We start from the raw sequence: 23956 nt of genomic DNA, 5'->3' as shown, positions 1-23956 counted from the left end.
GGCTGCCTAGATTGATGCTTGGAGTCTGATCTACAGAGCTATGGACTAAGTGCAGAATGGCATTGGGCTTTTAATGGGGCATTGGCTTTATTCCTTTTCCTCAGTTCCTCATCTGTAATGGAAATAGCAGTACTCCCTTCAACTTTTTTGCCTATGCTGCACGTAATTTAACCTTGCTCTGTGACTTATCTTTGGAGTTCTGTTTCACAGTGCCTCTCCCCCTTCTTACCAATGGCACAGGCATCCCTGTTCTGGGTTTAATCTGTAAGGTTTTATCTGCCTGGATTTAGAATGGCTGCATTACTTGATCAGGTCAACCTGAAGACTTGAATATTACATGTGATGGCACCTGACTTGGGAAAAAAACCAAATAGGAAATTGCTTTTATCCTTTTTTCAGTTGTCCAGGGCTTTTATCAAGAGCTGGAGAGGTGCAAGATACTGAATCTGAAACTAGTTGCTTCACTGGGACTGGGTATTACTAGTCCTAGGCATTGAGCCAGTGTAATCTTAGAAGTAATTTCATGTTTGGGACAAGAACAGAACATTTCTGTAGGATTTTGACTTAAAAGTAAATTTAAGACTTTTCTGTGGTTGTTTAGAGCTATTCAGATTAATATGTTAAATCATGATGAAGATAGATGGCAATGTTTGAGATGATGATAAATTCATGGCAAATAACAAAATATCACTGGAATCTCACTGGAAATGGTAGCTCCTATAGTGACAATTCATAACATATAACATATTCAGCTTTTGTAAGGTGCTTCCTCAAGATCAGCAGTTAATGACTCTGAGCTGACTCTTCTGAGAACAGATGTTGATTAAAGAACTGAGAGACTTAAATGTCAATTAAAGATCTGTATCTCTTTTCTTCAGAGATTTTCCTTCTTGCTCTTTTTTGTGTGCCTGGTATGTGGGCTGCATGAGTGTGGAAGTTGCAGGGGTTTAGGTTTTAGAAGGTGTAGTGTCTGGAGCAGGGGTAACGATGACGTGGCTGCATCTGAAGCAGATGCATGTTCAGGAAGCAGTGTGCTACCTGTTCTGCCATCAGACTTTAATGGCATTGAGCCTTTGGGGCATGGGGGCAGCACAACAGCTGAGCAAGGCAGGTGTGTGCATATACAAACTGTGTATGTTTATGGGCCCTTGCATACACTGACAGATGTAGAGATTCACTTATAAGAGGTTTGTAATGTCAGGTGACTCGCAGTTTTAGGTGTCAATTTGTATGTATGATTTTGACACTGTATCTTGGTAGCTTGGTAATTTGGTTGCCATGTGAATACAAATCTGCAGGGGAAAAATTGAAAGCCTGTTATTGTAGTTTGCCAGATATCCTGGGGTCCTCCGCAGCAAAGATTACAAGTTATATTTTTGCATATTAAAAAGGCAGCTACTGTCCTTGAGGTCAGACATGTACCTTTGAAAGTGTTGTATAATACACTTGCACTAAATTTTCTGAGAAACCAGGGTCGATATTTTTCTCTTTGTATTTCACAGATTACCAACTTACTTTGACTTTGGGTCACACAGCTCAGTAGGGAAGCAAAAGAAAAGAAGAGAGCCTGGAAAGATGCCATTTTCACTGGTACTTCTAAAAATCATTTCTGTAAGGGAATGAGGAAGGGTGAACTCATCCTACCCTGCTGGGCTGGTGTGAGAGCTCCTCAGAGCTTCAGTCAGTATCATTAGATGCCTTTTTCCAGATGCAGAGCTGAGCTGCAGCTCAGGCTTCTGTGCCCTGGTTTGCAGAATATTATGAATCTTTAAAGTCATGCAGTTTCTTGCTGATTTGTGTGGCAATAATGTCTGTCTTTTGAGGAATGGTGAAATGCATGCACCTTGCTGCAAAGCTGCAGATAATGTTTCAGTCTGAGATTCAGGCTCATAATGTCAGCTCAGCTGTGAAATGATGATGATTATGTTGCTAACTTTGTATTGATCTGTGTCTTCAAGTAAAATTGCCTCACTTTGCTGTTGGTTAACCCAACACTTCTGCTGACTGGTATTATGTGTTTGGCTCAGTGACAATAATCCCCTGCCAGCTGCTAACCTCTAGGTTAAATCTGTGGCAAGAGCAGCTGGGTTCACAGGCAGCCTTTCTTGGGGCATGGATGGCTTGATGTCTCTTGGTAGGAGAGCATGGTAATACTGTTTGAAACAAGTGAAATAATTTGGTATGGCATCAGCTGGTGTAATTTGTTTAGGTCTGTAATGGTACTGTGTTTAAAAGATTTTACATTTGTCATGTAAAGTAGGTATCATAATGAGTGGTAAGTGAATCACAATGTAATTTTTTTTCTGATACATTTATGTGAAGAAAAATAACTTGGTATTTTTTTAAATTATTAATTCTTTCAAAAAGTCTTTCACAATGCTTTATCTTCCCTTCTGTTCTGTCTGCCTTTGAACCTAGTAGGGCAGAATAAATTAACTTTAAAGTGGTGTATAAGTTAAGTAAAAGTGTGTTAGGGAGAAAGCATTTATGGTGCTCAGTGTCACAGGGGCATTAGAGATGCATGTATTTTGGTTTGAGAATAATAGGACAGAGGCTTAGTTCCTTTTGTTGTTACATGCACTGTTAAGTGGGGCATGAGTGATGTTGACAAAGCAGGCAATAGCTAAGGAGTTAATAAATTCTGCTGGAAACGGGTGATGGAGCAGTTCAGGTGGTGACATTGTGTTGCTTTATGTAGAAATGCACTTGGAGTGGCGAGACACCAGCCAATATTCCTGAAGGTGGGTGCAGTGATGGGATCACATCCAGTGCACTCTAGCTGGCTCCATGGCATTTAATCAAGGAGGGTTAATAAGAGTGAAGGTTAACTGGGAACTTGAGAACTGTGTTCTCAAGTGCCCACAAGTGTGGTCTAGTAACAAAATGAAAAGGTTATCAGTGAGAAAATGAGCAGGCAGTGCGCAGCAAAGCCCAGGAGTGCAAAACAAGGCGCTGTTAAAATGGGCACTGTAGTTTCTGTCCCCAGCCTACATTACTTAAGGCAACTATATCATATATGATTATTGAGGGGAAAAAAAGGTTTTGTGGAAGTGTTATTGTTACATCACTTATAATATTTAGAGCGGACCATGCTTTTGAAAAAATGAGAGCAAGCCTTACTCTGTGTTTGTATTCTAACAGCAGAACTGAAATGCCACATGCATTCCTTGTCTTTTGTTGAGAAGCGTTTAGAGCAGTTTTGCTTGGCTTCAGCTGTGTGTCCCTGACAATGTGCACACCCAGATGAGCTGAGGCAGGTGGCTGTTCACAGTTCTGAGACCTTTGAGGGAGGCTGCTGCACCTGCTGGGTCTGGCTCAGGCCACCCGTGTCTGCTGGGCTGAAACCTGCTCTGTCATCAGCACCAAGGAGTCAGGAGCAATGGGAGGTCTTGTGTGTGATGGACTTGCAGGGCTCTACTTGTTGTCCCAGTGTAAGCTTTTCATTCCAAAAGTCATGTTACTCTCTCAGTATAATGAAAATGGTGTTTCAGAGTGAATTTTTGTCCATGAAAACCTGTAATGTCCTAGGGAATGTTTTTCCTCAGCTCTGGAGTCAGTTTATGTGTATTCCAGCATGCCTGCTCGATGTCCCTGGATATCCTGCATATGAACAAGTTTTGAGCCCAGTGGTGATTCTTGGGCTAGGCTCTGTTGAACTCTTAATTTAATTTAAAAAAAAAAAGTAATTTTTTTTTACAAGACTGGTGGGAGGCTTTCTGTGAGGACAGTTTTCAATTAAAGTGTTATCGGTGTCCTTTATCCTGTAGCATGCCTTGGGCATGCTGTCAGGAAGGAAGGCAGGCATGTTCACACGTGCACATCATCATTCTTGCTAACTTTAACAGGAAACTGAAAATCCTAAAAGCACCATATTTTAGAAGTTCTTTCATTTTGCTGGCCTTAGATTTTCAGATCAGTGAAGTCAGATAAGTGAAGGGAAAGTCATATTCTTGTATATCAAGATATTTTGATCTAAAGAAGTGGCTTTAGAGTAGACAGTGTTCTACATTCCATTATTTTATTTTATTTCTCTTACACTTCAAATGTTTCCGGGTAATGTAAAATGAATCGTGCTTCATGCCATTGAGTGAGTGTGTCCAAAGGACAGTGAAGCTTCTGAAAGGACTGGAGCACAAATGTTCGGGGAAGGGGCTGAGGGAGCTGGGGGTGTTTGTCCTGGAGTAAAGGAGGCTCAGGAGAAGACCTTATTCCTCTCAAGAACTCCCTGAAAGGAGATGTAGCCTGGTGGGCATTGGCCTCTTCTCCCAGGCAATCAGTGATAGTACAAGAAGAAATGGTCTCAAGTTGTGTTGGGGGAGGTTTAGATTGGGTATTAGGAAACAATTCTTTACTGAAAGGGTTGTCAGACATTGGCACAGGCTGCCCAGGGAAGTGGTGGAGTCACTGTAGAATCAGAATGTTGAGAGTTAGAAGGGACCCTGAAGATCATCGAGTCCCAGTCCCCTGCCATGGGCAGGAGCAGCTTCCACTAGACCAGTTTACTCAAATCCTTATCTGGCCTGGCTTCCAACACTGCCAGAGCTGGGGCATGCACAACCTCCCTGGGAAGTCACAGTTAAGTGCTCCTTTGAGCTGTAGACTTGAAGAAAGGGTCAAGCTGTTAGCCTGACACCAGCCTGCATTATGTCCTCAGTTATCTTCATGTGTAAGTCCTAGAAGGAAATGACCCTCACTGGAATAGGTCTTTAATTTCTGCTTTGTGCACACCTTGAAACATGTTCCAAAGGCTTGGAAGTGTGCAAATTTTTTAAAGCATACTTAGAAATCTTACAAAGCAGGAACATATATTCTTCCAGCTGATATTTGTGTTCACATTAGTATTAATCTCAGAATACTTTTTACTTAGATTTTCTCTATGATTTTAACTCCTACAAGAAATAATATTTAGTGTCTCCATCTTAAGACGTTAATATTCAAGAACTGTTTTCATTCTCTTGGGTGTTTGCTATGCAACTTAGGTTGCCTGAAGGTCATGCTGCTGTTTTTGAAACGTGGTCATTGTAGGCTTCATTGAGCCTGTCAGTGACAGGACCGTCCCTGGAGGTCTCTTAAAAACTGTGGGTGGGGTGCTTAGGGACATACTTGGACCATCCAAGTGGTGGACTTGGCAATGCTGGGCTAATAATCTTACAGGTCTTTCCCAACCTAAATAACTCTATGATTCAACGTCTCTATGTTATACTCAAAAGCCAGAGGAACAGTATTTGAGTGCGATGGAAATACATGTATATGCACAGTCTTGTATGTTGCGTTAGGCACTTTTTACAGTGGATAGTTGCATTTAAATAAGGGGAACGCTCCTGATTTAATAATAGCACAGAACTGTTGCTCTCTTCAGTCCATATTGAATTCTGCATGTAATAGAGAGAAATGGTCTTTTCATCTTTATTTTCCTGTAGGGAAGGGAGAAGTGTTTGCATTAATTTTTATTTTTTTCCTTGTCTTCTTCTGTCTTACATGTTAATAAAACTTTTAAAATTAATCTTGGTTACAGTTAAAGCAAAAACTAATAAGTGCGGTACTGGAATGTCTGAAAAACTTCCATGAGATGAGCTTGAGAGGGGAAAAATTTAATAATTGGTATCTTTCATGTTCTAAATGTAAGGAGACATTAAACAAGAAACTCATGTATCACATAATGTCAGATCATTTAATTTGCTCTTGAAATGTGTCTAGTTAGTTGGGAGAGACTGCTGTGTAAGGGAAAGCAAATCCTGAAAAGTGATGCAAAACTAAAAATCCTGCATACAAAGCTTGTTCACCCTGTGGAAAATTGTATCTTTGATTTGCTTCTAGAAGAGAAAATAAATATAGCTGTGCCCATAACAACTGCTCTGGGCTGTAACTTGGCTGACAGGTCAGGCATAACTGTACAGAAACAAACATTATTTGCCACAGAGGGTTTTTTTTTATTGATGAACTATCTCTGCCTCCCTCGAAAACTGAGATCAGAGCGGAGCCTGGAATAGAGTCACCATGTAATTGGAACTTGCTGAGAAATGTCGTGCCTGTTGTTTGCTTGGAATGGTAGGCAGAGAACACCATAGCTCCAGGGGAGCAAAGATCACATCCAAGTTTTTCCAGCAAACTAGCCAAACCTGAAGGAGTTTACCCTTCCAGGCAATTGGCTCTTGAAAGCCTTCCTATTTCCAACTTCCTTTTCTTTTAATAATCCGTGTTAAAGTGTACTGGAACATGATCACAAACATTTGTTCTTGCAAGAATACTGTATGCAGCTGAGAGGCATTTTCATTTGTGGTAGGTTAGTTGCTGCTTAGATTAGACATGAAGTATTGTAAAAAGTTACAGCTTGATCTTGTGCTCTGATACTGGTAAATCTTTATGCTGTGATTGTGTGGTGTTTGAATGACACTGAAACTTCTAGTAGTGGATCTCACATCTTGGAAGTTTCAGTGTAAAAGCAGGTGCAGTTACTATTACTAGCCAGTGAAATCAGCCTATGCAATTCAGTCTTGTTTTGGCTTGAAGGTTTTGAAAACCTCTGAACAGAAAGCACCTCAGTGCTTTATTTTTTTATCCCAGTGAATTATTTTAGTCCCGGTGTTTGATGCATCCCATGTTTTGGAGACACTGATGTATGGAAATCTCAAATGGAAACTTTACTGCTAGATTTAGTCATAGGGCTTTCCAAATGTAAGGTTGTATCATGCCTCTTTTGCATCAATTATGACACTTTAAAATAAAATCTAAGAAAATGGATAATAATGGTGAGGGAGCCTTTTCCAATCTTGTTTCTTTGCTCTCTGTTCTATTTTAGTCTTTGTTTTTACCTTCATTTGACTAGAGACAGATAAGGGAGATCCTCTTAGCTGAGGTGTCCTTTTAACTCTTACCAGCTCCTCAGGGAATGCTAATAACATAATGATGTTTAAGGGAGTATTTTCATTACCGTACACGTGGCTAATTGCTGTTAATAGAGGGGAACAGCCCACCAGAGTAAGAAAGAAGCAAAAAGGCATAAGGTGTAACGAGACTTTCTGGAATTTTTTTCTAGGTTCACTGTTGGTGATGCTTATCTCCCTGTCTGTGCCTGGAGAATACTGTTTCTGTTTCTCTTCCCACAGATGACATCAGCTCATTCCTGTGGGCTGGTACAGTGAGAGCAGGAGCAACAACTTCGCTCTTTCTGCCAGTTGGACTAATTACAGCTGTGGTGCTGCTGGTGCACAGACATGGCACAGGCTGGGAGTCAGAGCTGTGCTGGTTCCCAGCCGCACCGGGGCACAGGGAAAGCCCAGCCTGGGACATCTCAGTGAACGCTGTCCCCTTAGCTTGGGTCACCTGTGCTTCCCTTTCCCTTTGCTCCTGTGCTGATTGTCTTCCCTTCCGTTTTGACACGCTTCCTGGAAGTGTGTAGGGCTTAGATATTGCTCGTGGCTTGCATTCTTGTAATTGCTCAGTAAGAATCTTTGTGGTCTTTTTGTTGTTTTCCACCCACTACAGGCAGTTTCTCTGTAGTGCCCGGCTGTGGGTGGAGAAAAGATGGCAAAGAAGTAAAGTAATTTGTGTAGTGCCTTGTCAACTCAGTTTCCTCTGCAGCATGCCCTGGGTAGGTCAGTTCTTAACCTCAAGTCACTTTAAAGAATTCAAGAAAACAATCTTACAGGATGAAGAAATATGGATTAATTTAATTTTGAAGCATATTATAAGTCATAAATATGGAACACTATCTCTTTCCTAAATGATAATGGTGCCTGTGCAGTGGCGGTGATAGCCTGTGGTCCCAGGGTAAAAGGAGGAGAGAATTTCACCAGGTTATTTCAGAACTGAGTAAGACTAAAACCAATGGTTTACTCAGTTTAGATTTTATTCTGTTATCAAATCAACATCAGAGATTTGGTGTTGCAAACTTACCTGACTTTCATTGTTCAAAAGGAAGGAAATAACATCTTGTTTTTGTAACAGAATAAACACGTTTTCAGACCTGCTCCCTGTGCTGCAGCCCACGTGCACTGTTAGAAAAGCAGAGACTGTGTTGGTTTTTCCTGTTTGTATCACACAGAAGCTTTGATGTGTATTGCTCAGAAGTTAGTTGCTACAGCACCCATCCTTCATTCTGTTGTCATGCCCTTTCCTATCACAGTAAGATTCATGAGTTGAAGAAACAATTGGGTTTTTGTTTAAGTTTTGCCACAAAAGATTTAGTCTCATCCTTTACTGTTGTCATCTTGTCTAATATGTTCTAACCACAAGTTTGATAATGTACCTCTTTCTGAAGAGTTGCAGCAGAGCTTGGTGTGGTTTTAAAAAGTTAACAGATGTGCTACTGGGATTTGCTGAGCTTTTGTTCTTAATAATTTAAATATTGCTATTTCTGAAGATTTTATAGACCTTAGGCTTGAGGCCCCTGGGATCATCTGATCTGACCTGCATATGAATCATAAACAAGTAACTTGCATAAGTTATTCTTAAATTGGGCCCAAATACTCACGATGGACTAAAGCCCAAAGATGTTTGGCTGAAGCAATCTTCTCGAAAATGAGAACATCAGGATAAGCTGAGTGCATGTTCCTTGGGTGTGGAGCTTCACTGCCTAATTGTCCTCCCTCTTTTATCATCCAAGGTCATAATTAAGATCTTTCTTTCTGCTTTCATTTTCCACCATTTTTGTTATATTGTGTGCTAGATTAGAGAGAGTTTTCAGTACGTATGAAGTTGTGTGTGAGAAGCAGACACCTCCTAGTTTTCTTTTTTCTTCGGCTACAGTATCAAGACTCTCAATTGAAGGCATTTTCAGCAGTCTATCCCTCTTGTAGCTCACCTCTACACTCATCTAAACTTTATTCTTACTGTTTGCTCTTTAAAAAGGGCAAACTGAGGCTGTGTTCAGGTTTTTTTTTTCAGTAATGCTTTTTAAGATCTTGTTTTGAGATTTAAAATCTTGCTGGGCTTTAGCCCAAGTCTGAAGCCAAACTGTTTTACAGTTTGCTTCTTTTTATGGTCAGATTTGAATGCAGTTGCTGTAGTTTTAGGAATTAAGTTGCTCATACTGTACAGGCTGAATCTTGTTGGGGTCTTCTGGTGGTTGTCTTTAGCTTCAGCACAGTTATGTACCAAATGAAGCTATATGCACAAACTACTCTTTTTTTTTTTTCCTCAGACAGCATTTGGTGTGATGCATCAAAATGGCCATTATAATAACTGTTAATTTGGTTGTTGCTAAGCAAATAAGAGAAAAATTTTCTCTTATTACAAAATATTACAAATCTTATTACAAATACATTTGTAATGTAACAAATACATTACAAATGTATTTGTAACTATTCTTGTCCAAATGCTTCAAAATTGTGTGAATTCTGTTAGATATATGAGCTCTTATTTGATGTGTGTGTGAGTCTGACTTAGCCGTGGCTAACCAAAAATTAGGTTTAATTTAAATATGCAACTATCAGTCACTCTATAAATATAGATATATGCATGTGTACATGTATTTATAGACACAGACCTTTGGTTCCTAATCTTTAGAAGACAAAAGCCCTGAAACTTTAATGGGGTACCAGACTGTTGAGGTGTTTACAGGATGTCGATTATATTTTGCATAACTTAACAGTCCTTTAGTAATGGAAAAAAGAAAACCCAAAATAAACTTGATCATTGAACTAGGAAAAGATATAGAAAAATATTCCAATTCTGTTTAACAGAAAAGAAAGCTACAGTGAAAGATTTGGGCTATCTACTTTGGACTATCTACAAGACCATGGCTTTTTCTATTTTGGAGTTCTGGATAACTGTTGGAAGAAGTATCCACTGTTATTCTTTAATTTGAAATCTGTGATGAGTTGCAGAGAAGACTACTAGTAATGGAGAATATTTTTCTGCAGGTTTTGAGACTTAAAATTCTGGCTCTCATTTTCTTCTTTGAATAATAGACTACTGCTTGTGTGAGTTTAAATCTCTTTATCTTTGTTTCATAACAAAATGGGTATACCTTTCCTATTATGGCTGCTTTTCATGGTACTTTTCAAATACTGGAAAGAACTAGTAATAACACAAAAGCAGTATGATTATACTATTTTCTTTAGGGTGGAGTTAACATTTTTATGGGTAATGTTCCCTTTGGTGATGAGTTACTAGCTTTAGATATTTGTGTATCTTTCTTGTGTCTTTCATGTTCTGTAACATGTTTTCTAGTGACAGATGTGTCAGGATTTGTTGCCATATTCAAAAAGACATTTGTTTTAAATTTGCACAATGAATTAAGACATCTAAGAACCACCAGAGGCTGAAATCCAGCATGTCGTGAATCATCCGTTCTAATACTCCAGTGTGCCAGCAGGGGTGGTCTGGAGTGATGTGGTGCCACAAATGTCCTGTGGGATACTTGGATTTGCCTTTTCCCTGGAGGGAGCTGGGAGGAGTTGAGTTGCAGGTGCACACCAAGCAATGCTTCTGCCTGCCAGACCTGTGCTGTTCATCAGAGGGGCGTGGGAGACCAGCCCCTCTCAGCAGCATCTGCCCCCTTCTGGCCACGTTGTACTGGGTAAAACAGGCTTTGCCTTTCCCCATACCCATGCTCTGCTCCTTTGCTCTGTGCAGGCAGTTGGAGAAGGACAGATGGATGTTTGGTCGTTGCTGTTGCTGGGGAGGATGTGAAAGAAGGGACGTGGAGAGAGGAGGATGTGTGCTGTTCTGTAGGGTTCAGTGGTGAGAAGGAGCCATGGTTACTCCCTGGCTGTGGACTGTTGGCTCTGCCAAGATAATTAAAAATCCCGGGACTGTCCTCTACAGCTGCTGAGATGGGGTTTTGCTGGCCTTCTTTCAGCTCCTGTCAGAAGAATAACAGTTTATCTGAGAGCCAGCGCTTTTTGGTAGTTCATGCTTTTCTCAGACAGACTTTTCAGTCCTCTGTTGGTTTACTGCTTCTGCAAAATACTACCTTGTAACTCAGGCATCTTGTCTGTAAGATGTGGCAATTGGTTTTCCTTTCTTTACAGCCCTGCAAACAAACTGTAAGCCTGTACCAGGTTCTTATTATTCTCCAAGCAGATAATTTCCTAGTCTTGAAGGAAATAAGTGCTTTTCTTGTTTTCTGTGTTTCGCAAGCTGGATTTGGTTTTGTATTCCTGATCCTATTTTATTGACTGAATTTGCACTGCCGTACTTTGAAATGTTTGTAGAAAAACTATCTGCAGTGTTATAAAAACAAAAAAGTTTTTTTTTTATTTTTTATTTCTGGTGATGTATTGCGCTGATAAAAGATGAAGAGGTTGATAAAAGATAATGTATTTTGCATTTTTAAGTGCTGATTTAGGAAAACATCTTGAATTCAGCTTAACAGAAAAGCCATCCTGAAATGGAGTCTATACCAGCATTGTCTATCTCAGTGGGTGATTATTTTTTCTTCTGTATGTCTAACTAAGATGCATAGAGTAACATGAAAACATTCTGGTTCATAGTCCTTTGAAGTCAGAACTCGTAGCATAACATTCTTAGGATCTTCTCCAAACTTGTCTGTGATTTGTGGGACAATCAAAATAGCTTTCCCTTGAAATCCCTAGATTCCCTTTCCTTTGTGGCATTGATGGTGATGATAATAGTAATAAGAAGACCATTTGCAACTGAGAAGTTGCACTTCTGCATTTCTTGCTTCTTCCTTGTAGAAAGAAGAACAAGTTTTTTCCAGAAGTTATGCCCAGGTTTCCAGCTGCATGTCAGGCTGCTCATCTTACGGGCTACAGAATGCAGGGAGGTGGAAAGGAAACCAAGAGGGCATAAAAGGGAAAAATACAAATAGCAAGTATGTTTGTAAAGAGATGTGTGGTGAGGAGAAAAATGAAGGCAAGTGGAAGACATATAAATTATTAAATAAAAGGGCAAGGAGAGCAGAGTATGGGCATGGATGCTGAAGGAACAGGGAAAGCTCTAGATAGAAGATCTTGACCCTGGGGCAAAAGGACTTTGTTTTCTTTTCCTAAGACAAGACCTGGGGCTTAATTTCCACTTGTACTGAGCTTTCACAAGAATATGAAGAGGGGATAGAGAGAATAGTAGAAATGCTGGGATAATCACAGAAGATAAACATCAGTGCTCCTATATAGTCTCACATAAATGCCTGCTTAAAATGCAAGAGAATGTGCATTTGGAGATAGAGAGAATGTAAGCGAACTAAGGTTGAGAAAGCCACACTGGCAGAACAAGGAAATGCTAAAAAAATTATGTGCTATTTTAGTTGCATGTTTTCCAGTGGATTCAGGCCTGTAAGCTTTAGCAAATTGGTAGTGAAGTGGAATTTGGGAGCAAATAAATTCAATTGATTTTAACCTTGGTAAGGAAAATCATTCATAGAAGCTTGTATAATGCATGATAAATTTGAATTTGTAACTGGTAAATATATTTTAGGACTAGTTTTGGTTTTTTGGTTTTGTTTTTTTTGTAGTTGTGGGGATTTTTTGTGGTTTTTTTGAAGTTGTTACAGCAAACAGAGTGTTAATCTGTGAAAGTGCCATGTTTTTCTAATCTTGACCATATAAAACACCGGCCTAGATTTTACTTGTTTGCATTCAGTTGCAATAACTACTTTTTTTTTCAAAATTGTGTCTTATCTTGGAAACCTGTCTATCTGTAGAGGGTTATGCATTTGTTTGTAATACTTAATTCTTCAATAATTACATATAACAAAGTGTGTTCCTGTGCCAAGCTGTGGCTTTGGGGCATGGTGGGAAGAAAGTGATGGTAAATGGGAAATTCCTGACTTCTTGTGTTCCAGCTTCTCAAGCTGCTTTATCTCTTTTAATCCAAAAGCAGTCCTTAGAACTGAAGTCTAATCCCAAAGCTGTGTTGATGCAAATGATTGCATGCCAAAAAGAACCATTTGTGCAAAGAAGGATAAAAAAGTGGGCCTCTAGATGGATTCTGTTTTAGAATATGTGAACTTGGTGTTATTAAAAAGAATGAGAAAATCTGTGTCTGCCATTGAATAAATGGGTTTTGTGCTGTTCTTTCTTTCCAGATTTGAACATGGAATTCAACCCATCAGATCATCCACGGGCCAGTACGATATTTCTCAGTAAATCACAAACAGATGGTAGGTTACTGAATTTATTACAGTAGTTATCTCTAAACCCTTTGTTAAAATGCATGTGGTAGTCCTTTAATATGTAATTGCCCCCTCTCCCCCAAAAAGAGGCATTTAGAGGAATCACGTTAGAGTTTTAAGTAGTCACGCCTTTAGCTAATTGTCTTGTCAGACCAGTAGTAAAAATATGGGTGAAACTTAATATAATTGTATTTAAAAAATATTTACTCTAAATCCAAAATTTTTTGTGTAACTGTTTCTTAATTTTTTTTAACACTGAAAATTAGGCTTCTGAAAAAATACGTAGAAAGTATTTTTTTAGAAAATGCCAGTTTATATGAGCTAAGAAGACATTCCAGGATTTCTGTGATATAGACGATACTGTAAATGAGCTCAGTACTAGATTTTCTTAAAATAACTCCCATCCTACCCAAACATTCTCTCTTCCTCTCTTGTTGTTATGGATTTGATATAATCATGTTTGTCTGGAGTTCAGTTGGGGTTTTTTTATACATAGACAAAATGATCTCTAAAACTAACATTGGTTAAACAAGCCTTCTAATAGAGTTAGTAGAATAGAAGCCATTTACTGTGGCTCTTTTGTTGCCTGTTGGACATGTATGACATGTTAGTTTAGAAATATATGAATAATGGTTACGAAACACATTATTTTCTAGCAGGACTTTCAAACCAGTTCCTGCATTGTAATTCTGACTGTTCAGTATGAATTGTCTTCCTTTCTGCTGCCTATAAATGCTGCTTTTGATTTACATAGTAAATTGCAGTGTCAAACACATCACTTGAAAAATAATGTAGTTTTCACTTACTGTATATTTTTTGCTAGCTTTTGAGCATGACTAGAAAAAAGAGGATATACATTTAAGCCCTAATTGAAGAGTTGATTATGTGAGTACCTCCTTTGACCTTGAGATTGTCTTTCTGAATTCAGCCCTGGCTCTGTCAGTGCCTCATTATATGGGTTTGGATGCTATTTACCACACTAATCTGGTTTGGTAGTCTGAAAAATGAATATGATATTTCCATAGTTGTATTATGAGGATCGATGTCTATTTTATAGTGAATTTGCTGTTTTCAAACTGTCTAATCCCATATGGATGCTACTTATTTCTTGTTACAGCTTGTTGGAAGAAAAGACAAAATAGACCCAAGTTAAACAACTAAAATTTTGACCAGACTGGATGATTACTCTTACTTGTAATATGAGCAGTTAATTTATTGCATTATGGAGTTAATTTTAAGCATTTTATAAAAATCTTTATACCCATGCTAGAGTTGGTCTATGAAGCTTTGTTCTAGTTTAAGTAATGTGAAGAACATATTTTTGAGTAAGAACAATGAATTTAGTGAAACATTATAGAAATGTTATCAATGGGAGTGCAAGATCTGTTCAGCTGTCCTTGATACATTGGAAAAAATACAAAGGCTATTTTGTTTATACAAAAATAAAAAGATTCTGCAAACATTTATCTACTGATGTATTGCCAAGAACCATTGTGTTCTGGTGGGACAGCTCCCAGTACCAAGCATTTTGCTTGGCTGTACTTCGGGCCCCTTGTTGATCCAAGAGAGCTGTAGGAGTTACCACACTGTTCAAGGATGTTGCCTAACCAAAATGCAATAAAGTGCTTGTTAAGAGGAAAATAGAGGGATTTTTTTAGGGCATGTAGGGTTGTAATTGGACAGGTTGCTGTGGAATCTGGGGGACCCCCAAGACTTCCTCAAATGATATAGGAGAGCTGAGCTGGCTATGTTGAAAAAACACCCAACTTGGGCAAATAACTGCTCCATGACTTGAATAGTATTGGGCTGGTAAACCTTCCTGCTGACTGTAAGTGAAAATATTTCTGTAGGTAAGACCTGTGGCCATTTAAAATATACATTATACAATACACAGAGAGTCGAGTAGCATCAGGATTCAGGGTTTCATCCAGGATCTGGCTCTGGCTGTGAGCATAAATTTCATGGTTTTACAGCGAGTAATGGCCAAGTCCATCACTAGAGTGACTTGGCAATTTTACCTCCAGACAGTTCCATGTTTGGCTTTCTATTAGCTCTGTGCTCTTTGAGCCCCATTGGTAGTCTTATAGCATTCTCCTGGAATAGGAGCTGTGCTTGACCTGCTTGTGATCAACATGTGAGCGAATAGCAACAAATAAAATGAGACAGGATGTGGCATCTCTGTTTATTACGTGGTTTCTAATTGTCTTTGTTCTGTGAAGCCTGGATGCCATGCTAAGCATATAAATTGTCCTGCCCCTCGTAGTCAGTAGTCTGAATGAATCCTTAATTACCTGTGCATTCAATGAATCTGTAGAAAAGTTATAGTCATGATAAATATTAATTTGCTTCCTAGCTGGGGGAGCTTTTCTAAATGTTTCCATCTCCTTTGGGAATTTTCATGTGTGTGGAATTCTTCTTATTTAGGGAGCTGGTATTATTGCCTGTTATGTTTTCAACTTTTGTGAGTGCTTTATGCAAGTTCTCCCTTGTTTGCTGAGGTTGGCCAGTGAGCTGTGGGTGACTGGAAGCCCGTGCACTATTTAGCGTGTGGTTGTCATTAACCCAGGGTTTCCAAACAGCACTCCAGCAATGTAGCTGCCTTCCCTTTATTTGTTGCAAGAAGGCAATATTTGCTCCTCCAGGGTGCTGATAATGGTGTTTCCTGTCAATGGGTTCCAGCTGTGTGCCCCTCTCCTAACTTAGACTGGGCTTTACACATTCAATGTACTGGCTAAATTTTGCAATATCAGTGCAACAGTGGGCTTCAGACAAAAAAGATTTTCAAACTGTATTTATATAGGCAGATAGAAGTGGAGTAAGCTGCTTTTAGACTTTTAATGTTAGCTGGGACCAGTCTTCTCAATTAAAACAAAAATAAATGAGTTACCAACAATGATTGGTAATTCCAGCATCCAAAACACAAGATGTTCTTATATTGTAATCCTCAAGGATTTTGTTTTCAACCCTGATATGATTAACATTAAAATTAGTCTATAGAAATGGTACAGTGAAAGTTTTTATTACAGCTCAATAAAAAATACATATATCCATACCTATACACACAGGTGCCTCTGTGTATATTTCCTCACTCACTTTTAATTTCAGGATCCTTTCCTCCTATTGCGAAAGCTCAACAATAACAGTTGAAAATGCCTGCAGCAATAGGAATAGGTCATCGACTGGAGAATGAGGAAAACTGAGACAATTTGGCAGCATCTCAGGCTCCACTTGAAGTTTATGTTGTTTAAAAAAAAAGGAAGTTTAATTGTTTATACTGACTCCAAATCTGTTCGGCTTCACGTCATCAAAATGCCTTGCCTGAAACCCAAAATCCGGGAGTTGCAGTTAGGAGTTTATGCTGCAAAACACTGGTTAATTCTAACAGGATGGTCTGGCCTGCTGCAGACCGTACTGAGTTGTGTGAGCAGTGAAGCATTTTTAAACTGACTGAAGGCAAGTGATGGAATTACCTCTTTACAGTCATTTTGCCTTGTGCAATAATTGACTTTGCCTTGTTTGAAGTGGGGGTTGTGATTACAAAAGAGAGTGGTTGTGACAGAATGGGTTTCTGCTCTGCCCAACTCCCCACTGGCATGTGCGAGAGTTGAGCATTACGCTATGGCAGAGTGAACCAGAAGCACAGAAAGAAGCAGCTGCCTTCCTGTAGTGCCTCACCTGAGAGACCAAGCTGACTGAATTTCTGTTATATGGGGAGACAGGGAAAGGAGGTCAGCATGGTGCTTGCAAAGATGTGCACAAGAAGTGCTTGAGCAGGCAGAAGGGAGGGGTGTGTATAAATACTTTAAAATATTCTTCTGGAGACTGGAAATAGCAAATGGGATTGAGCTGTGAGTGATATTCATGCTTTGGATAGTAAAGGATTGTACCTTCATAGGGAATTGAATAAAGGATACAAATACAGCAGAAAAAAACTAAGGGGAATAAAGGTCATTAAAATGGAATTTGGAGTATATGTGCAGGCTGTCGTTGTAGGATTTCAAGAACTTCAAATATGGTATAACTATTTGTGATTAAAATTGTTAATACTTAACTGTTCAAAATTTCACAGCTAATAGGTGTTAACTTTGAGTTAAGTATTATATTAGGTTTGCACACAGCTTATCGAAATTGCTTACTGCCTGTACATTGCAATATGTGATACTAGACAAGTACTTCAACTCCTCACAGAAGTATCTGACATCATTTTGTTGTTCCCCTGTAGATGTCTTGTGTGTTTTGCTGGTGATAAATGCAGTGTGTGGAACTTAAGTATAGTGCAGTGTTTTAGCAGGATTTCAAGAGTTGAACAATTTACTAGGTCATCAGAATTTTTCCGCTGTTCCTGTTTAATTCTGTTTCTTATACAATGTCCATAATTGTGGATTTGAGCATATTCTAAGTGACATGGCTAACATCTGTCATGTGTGATTCTCCTTTCTGCTCCCTGGGAGGAAAATTATGTAAGGATTTTTCAAAGTTTTTTCTTATTTCTTTATTTTCATTTTATGTCTGCATTAAACACAATTATTTCACGGTATTCACACATACAGCCTTGTTTATGTGAGATTGCTTGCTTATAATAAATCACAAATAATGGCTTCTCATCCAACAGGGAACGGACAGGTTCTCCCACCATTGTGAACACTCTTATTTTGCTAAGTGCATTGGGTTGCATAGCTTCTGAATCACAATGCACCAAAGTGCATTTTATCACCTACAGCATGAAACCATTATTATTTTAATCCTGCAGTTTGATTTATGTGTTAGTTGCCTCCAGAGTTGTATCCTAAATGCTGTGGTATTTTCACTGGAACAGAGCTCCGCAGGCTCTCTACGGGGTGAGTTAATTGGGAAAGTGCTTTAAAAAAATTAAATAGAATATATTTAATCAGTTGTAATAAGCATTTGCCTGACAATTGAGACTTTATACATCTATCTCTCTTTTTGTTGCTATTTACTTTCTGAGTGTTTTGGCTAATTGTGGCTTTGACTTGCAACCATTGCTTGTGGTGACTGGTTCATACTCACCAATGAAACATATTCTCATTGTTACATCCAACATGAGTAATAGTTTCAGGCTCATGCCTGATCATTATAGAAGGCAGTGGTGTAATCCATACTGTTTCAAGGCTCCTCTGTGGGAGTTAGTGCACAGTAAGCTGTGATGAGAATTTGCTAACTCCATGGTGTAGCTGTTTAGGTGCTTTCATACCTGCAAAGTAGAGTAGGCCACTTTGCAGCAAGGTACCTTGCATGAAGGCACTGGTGGCTCAGGAGTACCCACACAGAGAACTGGGGAAGAATGGCCAAGCCACTGCTGCCTTGGACTGCAGCTTGCTGCATTTTAGCTTGCCCATGTGGACCAGCACCTGGTGAAGTACCCAAATGGATGAGAATTTTAACCCATCACCACACTAGTGAGCATAAATGCCTTTCTGCATACAGATATATGTTCCTTCTGTGTTTGCTATATAAATATACTTGGTTAGTGCAAAAACAGTTATAATGTTGCACATAGATAGTGTCCTGTTCTTTTTATTATAAATGGTGTATAAGAAGCTTAATCGGGAAAAATAGTCATGTAATATTTCTATCATATTTTGTGTTTTTGCAGTGAGAGAAAAACGCAAGAGTCTCTATATAAACCACGTAAGTGAAAATGCCTCGCTATGCAGCTTTCTCCTTGTTGTCTATATTATACAGTAAATGAGAGTTATCACACATGATTTCCACATCGCTGAGGGGGTGCTGATGCTTCACATGTCTGTTCTGCATCAGGATCCCAAAGTATAGGCCTTGACTATTGAGTTAGTGGAACAAATGTGTTGGTTTGAAGACAGTGTTGTGCTCACAACCAGTGTACGTAGGTAATTGGTATCTGGGAAAAAGTGCTGCGCACATTGGTATGATTTTTTAAATTACTACAGAAACTCATGGAGCTTTAGATTATATTTGTGTGCAAGTTTGCATTGGCAGGGAGCTACAGCATTGGATATTTACACAGTTATTCTGAAGTGCTGATGCAAGGTAAATGTAGATTGACATGTGCTACATGCTGAGTATGAAGACGGGAGTTTGATATGCTTATGTACTCTGGGCATTTTTCAATTCAGTTCCCTTCTGTTTGAATCAGATTCTCAGTGAAGCTGACAGCAAATACCCTGTAGCCTGCTTTAGGTACAGGACCAGGTTCTTCACCTCAGTTAGTGTTGTTTGTACTGCTGAAGCACCTGGAACTAGTGTGGTTCCAAGCATGTGAAGCCTTGTGCTGAAATATATGGAGTCATGGCTCAGTAAAATTGAGAAGGAAAAGAACTAGTTGTCTACCAAATGCTATTTGCCTTAAGGTGAATGGGGAGAAGCTCTCAGTCTGGAAATTCAAGCTGTCATTTCATTTTTGTGACTACTATAGCTGCTGAAACAAACAGATGTAGTTTATACCCACTTCATCTCTTTGTGCTGAGGTGAACAGTTGTGTAGCTCCAGATAAACTGGATTGGGGCACAAATGTAGGTGTACTCAGCTGAATGCTGCAGTGGGGCTTCTAATTGTGATTGACTCCAGGGCTCACACCTGCAGAAAGGGAGGGAGCCAGGAGGGCAGGAATGAACTGCGGTGTGGGGTGAGAGGGCAGGACTGCTTCATTTGTTGATAGAATTGGTAGGTTTAAAGTGTTTCTAAAAGTACTGCATGACCTCCAAAGCAAGCTGAGATTTTCAGTTTCCCAAGAGTTAAGATTCTGAGAAGCCATAAGATACTGTGAGGCTTACAAAACCCTTAAAGTAGTCCTCACTAGGTTAGCAGATGTTCTTGGTCCTCATCTTCTATTCCCCTGCAAAACATTCCCATTGTTTATAGTGCCTGGGAGAGTAGTTTGTGGAGCAGTTGTCTTGTTATAAAATTACTTGGAAAGCCAGTGTACTGGGTTCCGGTAAACCTAATAATGTGTACTCAGTACAAACCGTTTCATATGTAAAAATTATGTTGTGAGTTCTGATTCTTCCATCAGATTAACAAAGATGACTGTTACAGATGCTGCTGGAAGCACACTATTGCATGTCCTGGTATAAAGAGGTTTTAGGTTAGACTGGACAGAAATGGCAGAAAAGGGACGAGTGATCGTATCATTGAGGAGTTGTGTTGTTGGGAGCTTGGTGTAGCAGCATATGCAGTTGATGTGCTAAGTGTTCTACCTCTTCTTAATTTGTCTTTCCCCCTGCCCTGAATTACCATTCAAAGTATTGGCTGAGGTTGCAGTAGTGTAAACTTCCCTCTGTGGTTTACTGCTGCCTTAAGTCTAACTTCTTTGTACTCATAAAGCTAAAAATAACCTTTATGAAGCTGAAGTCCTTATCATGTCTGTGTTTTTACAGGTCAGTTAAGTTTTTTATGCAGTACTCATAGATAAACTGTATTTTCAAACACGTCCTGTAATATTTAAGTTGTTTCTTCAGCACACCTGTGAGTATTCATTCAGCACTTTCTAAATTTTCAGTGTGCTAAACCTGATGTACAAACTGGTGATCATTTTTGAAGGGGAAGCCATGGCTTGTAGCTGGAAACTGTTTAGGTTTTCAGACTGCAGGGAACCATCATGGTTTTCCTAGACCACTTTGTTGGAAGAAATTTAAGGAATTAGTTAGATTTAACAGTTGTATGTGACAAATGATGGGTTTTATTTACATGGTACAATGGTTTATGATATACCCTAGTGACTGATTAGTTATTTTCCGCTGTTTCTCAGTGTGTGCTAACGGGAGCTATTGCTACTCATCTGTTTCCCTGTTGATGTGAAGTGCTGGGTCCCCACATCTGCTCTGGAGGGAACATTCCAGAGGACATAAATTCTGTAGTGTTATTTTGTCTTTTTTTAAAAGAACTCTTCACCATAATGTAACATCTTTTTCTTTTGTGGTTTTTCCATGATGGCATCTTTTTTGTTGTTGTTGTTGTTTTTCGTACTTATTCTCCTTTTGTGGTAAATAACCAAGATGAGCAACAAAATATTTTTATCGTTTTGTGCAGTATCTGAATAAGTGGTTATTTTGCAGGCAGAATTGAATTTCTCCCAAGTGATATGGGGGGCTGGTAAGAAAGAGAAGTGTCAAAAAAAGCTGTGGATTTTTTTTAACTGCTTGCTAAATTCTGTGTAGTAACAAATGAAGATAGTAATTTCCACAAATGCAGTTTTGGATTACTACTTATGAAAAAAATTAATATTGAATCTTCCTCATTTAAAAATGCACTTTCTTAGCATGATCACACCTCTGTACTTTTACTTTCTTACTTGCTTTTGTTTGTAGAATATTTTATTTGGCTGAATAGTTTCCTGTGATCCCCAAACACAAGTGGTGGGTTCCTGCTTTGATTTGTTGCGCTTTGTCAAGGGCTGACAATTGCCATGTTTCAGGTTCACCTTGTCAGTAGGTGTGATGGAAGAAGCCAGCAGCTGTTCTTTTTTTTGGGGTGGGGAAAGAACGAAAGGAGTGAGTGACAGAGTGCTATGGAGGAGCTGTCACCTCCCAGTCTTCCCACGGAGCCCAAGGAGAGATGACAGGTTGGGAATGGTGCTGGAAGTTCCCTACCTGCCGTGTACCTGACCTGTTTGCTTTCTTCCAGCCTGTTTTAATTCCTAAGCAGTTGCAGCAGACTCTGCTTTTCTTTCCCATTGCACTGGCAGTCGCTGTTTTTTGTTATTTTATGTTGTTTTTTTTATTCTGCCTTGGTGTGCACATCTTTTAATCTGCTTAGTCAAGCTGCTCAGAGGGATAAAGATGCAGACTGAGATAGGGGCATTTCCTTTCTCAGAGAAGAGAGATTGCATCAGTATCTCTGCCTGTACAAGGAAAGCAAACAGGAAGACTGACACGTCTTGTGTTTTTAGAGGAGGTGGTGGAGAAAGAGTGAATCTTTTATTGTTGTTCCTGTAAGTTGTTCTTTTTACTGGGTTTTTTTTGTAGAGGAAAGGAGCAGGGTGGGGGGAGAAAAAAGGTTGTTTTCTCTTTCAAGTTTTTCCAGAAATTTGCCCTTTCAGACAAGGAGAAAATGTCATTAGCCCAAATAATCTCTTCTAGGCAAGATACACTCTCAAAATGAATCTGTGTTTATGAACAGCAATACCCCTTAAAAATAAGGGGTATTTTTCACATGCTGGTATATTTCTGAAGAAAGGTAAAGGATAGGAAAAGGAAAAGAAAATAAATGGAAGTAATGTCTCATTTTTGCATATTTTTTATTCTGGAGACTCTTTGCCAGCCTTGTAGCAACAGCATCCTTTCATCATTGTCTTTTTTAGGGGTCTGGACATGGCTTCCACTGTCTGCTACCTGGCAACTGGATGTTCAAATGCAAGCAAACTAATACTGTTTTTATCATTCCAAGTAGAAAAGTTAATGTCTGTGTATAGACCAGAATTTATTTTTTTCATCATCCTGGGGAAAAGTTACTGGGCAACACTCATGTCACAACCCTGGGCAATGTAAGTGACCCTGTGGTGATCCACATCAGGGTAAGTTTCTTCCCAGACACAGTACTGGGGACTTGCAGAGGGGTCTTCTGCTGTATGTGGTGTGGCAGGACCAATTTCTGTGAGCCCTTTTGCATGCTTGGAATGATGTATGGCACTTAGTCCTATGTAGCCCCCAAATTTTCTTGTCAGATTGAATAAAGAGGCTTCTCTGCTTCCCTATTGTAAAACTACGGTACACATGACCAATAATCAAACACTTTCAATTAGTGATTAATGAGTGAATATAAGACACATGCTGAAATGGGAACATAGTCTGAAAAGTAGTTTAATCTGTGAAAGTAAAGCACAACATAAATGTGAAATGTTTACAAGTGGACTGCCTGAGGCTAGCTATTGTAAAGGCTTATAACTGCTGTCCAAGTTCCTTAAGATATTTTAATTTATATTCCTTACTTGAAGAGAAGAACAAGATAAACTGGAAGATAGATTAGAGGCTCCTCAGGTACTCTTGAAGTTATCCTAGAGATTGCTTAAGGTGGTCTTTGCTCCACTCCATTGCAAAATCACAAAAAAAGCTGGTCTAGAGGGGGCCTTTGTAGGCCACCTGGTCCATTTAGCAGATTCCCTATGCTGATGCCATTCCTCATAGATGCAGCTTAAGATTCTTGCCACGCATCTACTAAGTTAAAATTAACAGGTTTTCCTTAATGGCTTACCTAAACTTACTGTTGGAAATGTGTTTTTCTAAAGTCTCTTAGCTTTTCCTGTCCTCTAGGATGAAGAATTTTACCTCTCCTGTCAGCCTCAAGGCACTAGGTTATATGAAGTGATAAACTTTTTTATGGGGAGAAACAAAAGCTAGCTTTTAAGTTAGAATGAGAACATGCAGGAGAGTTCTTTTACAAGGGGCTATGTAATACTTGCTTTACTGGGAATGTAATAAAGTCCCTCTGGTGAAATTGCACAACAGTAGTAATTACACACTTTGTAAATATAAGCCTTCGAGCTGATTTTAACATTCAAAGAAATAGATAGTCTTTCATGTTTGTAAAGCAGGGTGCTTTATCAGTGGTTAAACAGGGCCTGCATATGCTGCAGAGGAGTTTACTGGTGATTGCTGAGCCCCTCAGGAGCTCAGTGGTTTGCTGACATAATTTTCTATAGCTGACATGAGTAAGGACAAACTTTGACAGCCAAAAACTTGCACATACAGATCTAGTCTAAGCTAGGCTAGTTTTGGACATTATCAAACATTGGTGAACTGAGGACAAAATTGAATCATGGGGATCAAAGAGTATTACTTAAGAGTAGTTGGACTGTTTTTTTTTAAATTGTAGCTGTTGTTAGAGGAAGATGAACTTACAATGGTGCAGTTTCCTATTACTTTTGTTCTGGTGAATATATCTACA

The 23956-nt window shown here is 39.2% G+C and overlaps 1 protein-coding gene across 2 annotated transcripts in view; it reads left to right on the top strand.

Annotated features, from left to right (window-relative positions):
• Positions 1 to 23956, top strand: part of CCNY (cyclin Y) — a 123297-nt gene that overhangs the window by 63028 nt on the left and 36313 nt on the right. Inside the window, exons 2-3 of one of the 2 annotated variants that reach the window (XM_058831572.1) lie at positions 12992 to 13066; positions 18693 to 18727. In XM_058831572.1, the coding sequence (XP_058687555.1) occupies positions 12992 to 13066; positions 18693 to 18727 (110 nt within the window). The remainder of the gene's footprint in view (positions 1 to 12991; positions 13067 to 18692; positions 18728 to 23956) is intronic. The other variant, XM_058831573.1, reaches the window with a different exon arrangement.

Source organism: Poecile atricapillus, chromosome 2, assembly GCF_030490865.1.
Source record: "Poecile atricapillus isolate bPoeAtr1 chromosome 2, bPoeAtr1.hap1, whole genome shotgun sequence".
Classification (NCBI taxonomy): domain Eukaryota; kingdom Metazoa; phylum Chordata; class Aves; order Passeriformes; family Paridae; genus Poecile; species Poecile atricapillus.
This window is presented reverse-complemented; position numbering and strand designations above follow the sequence as displayed.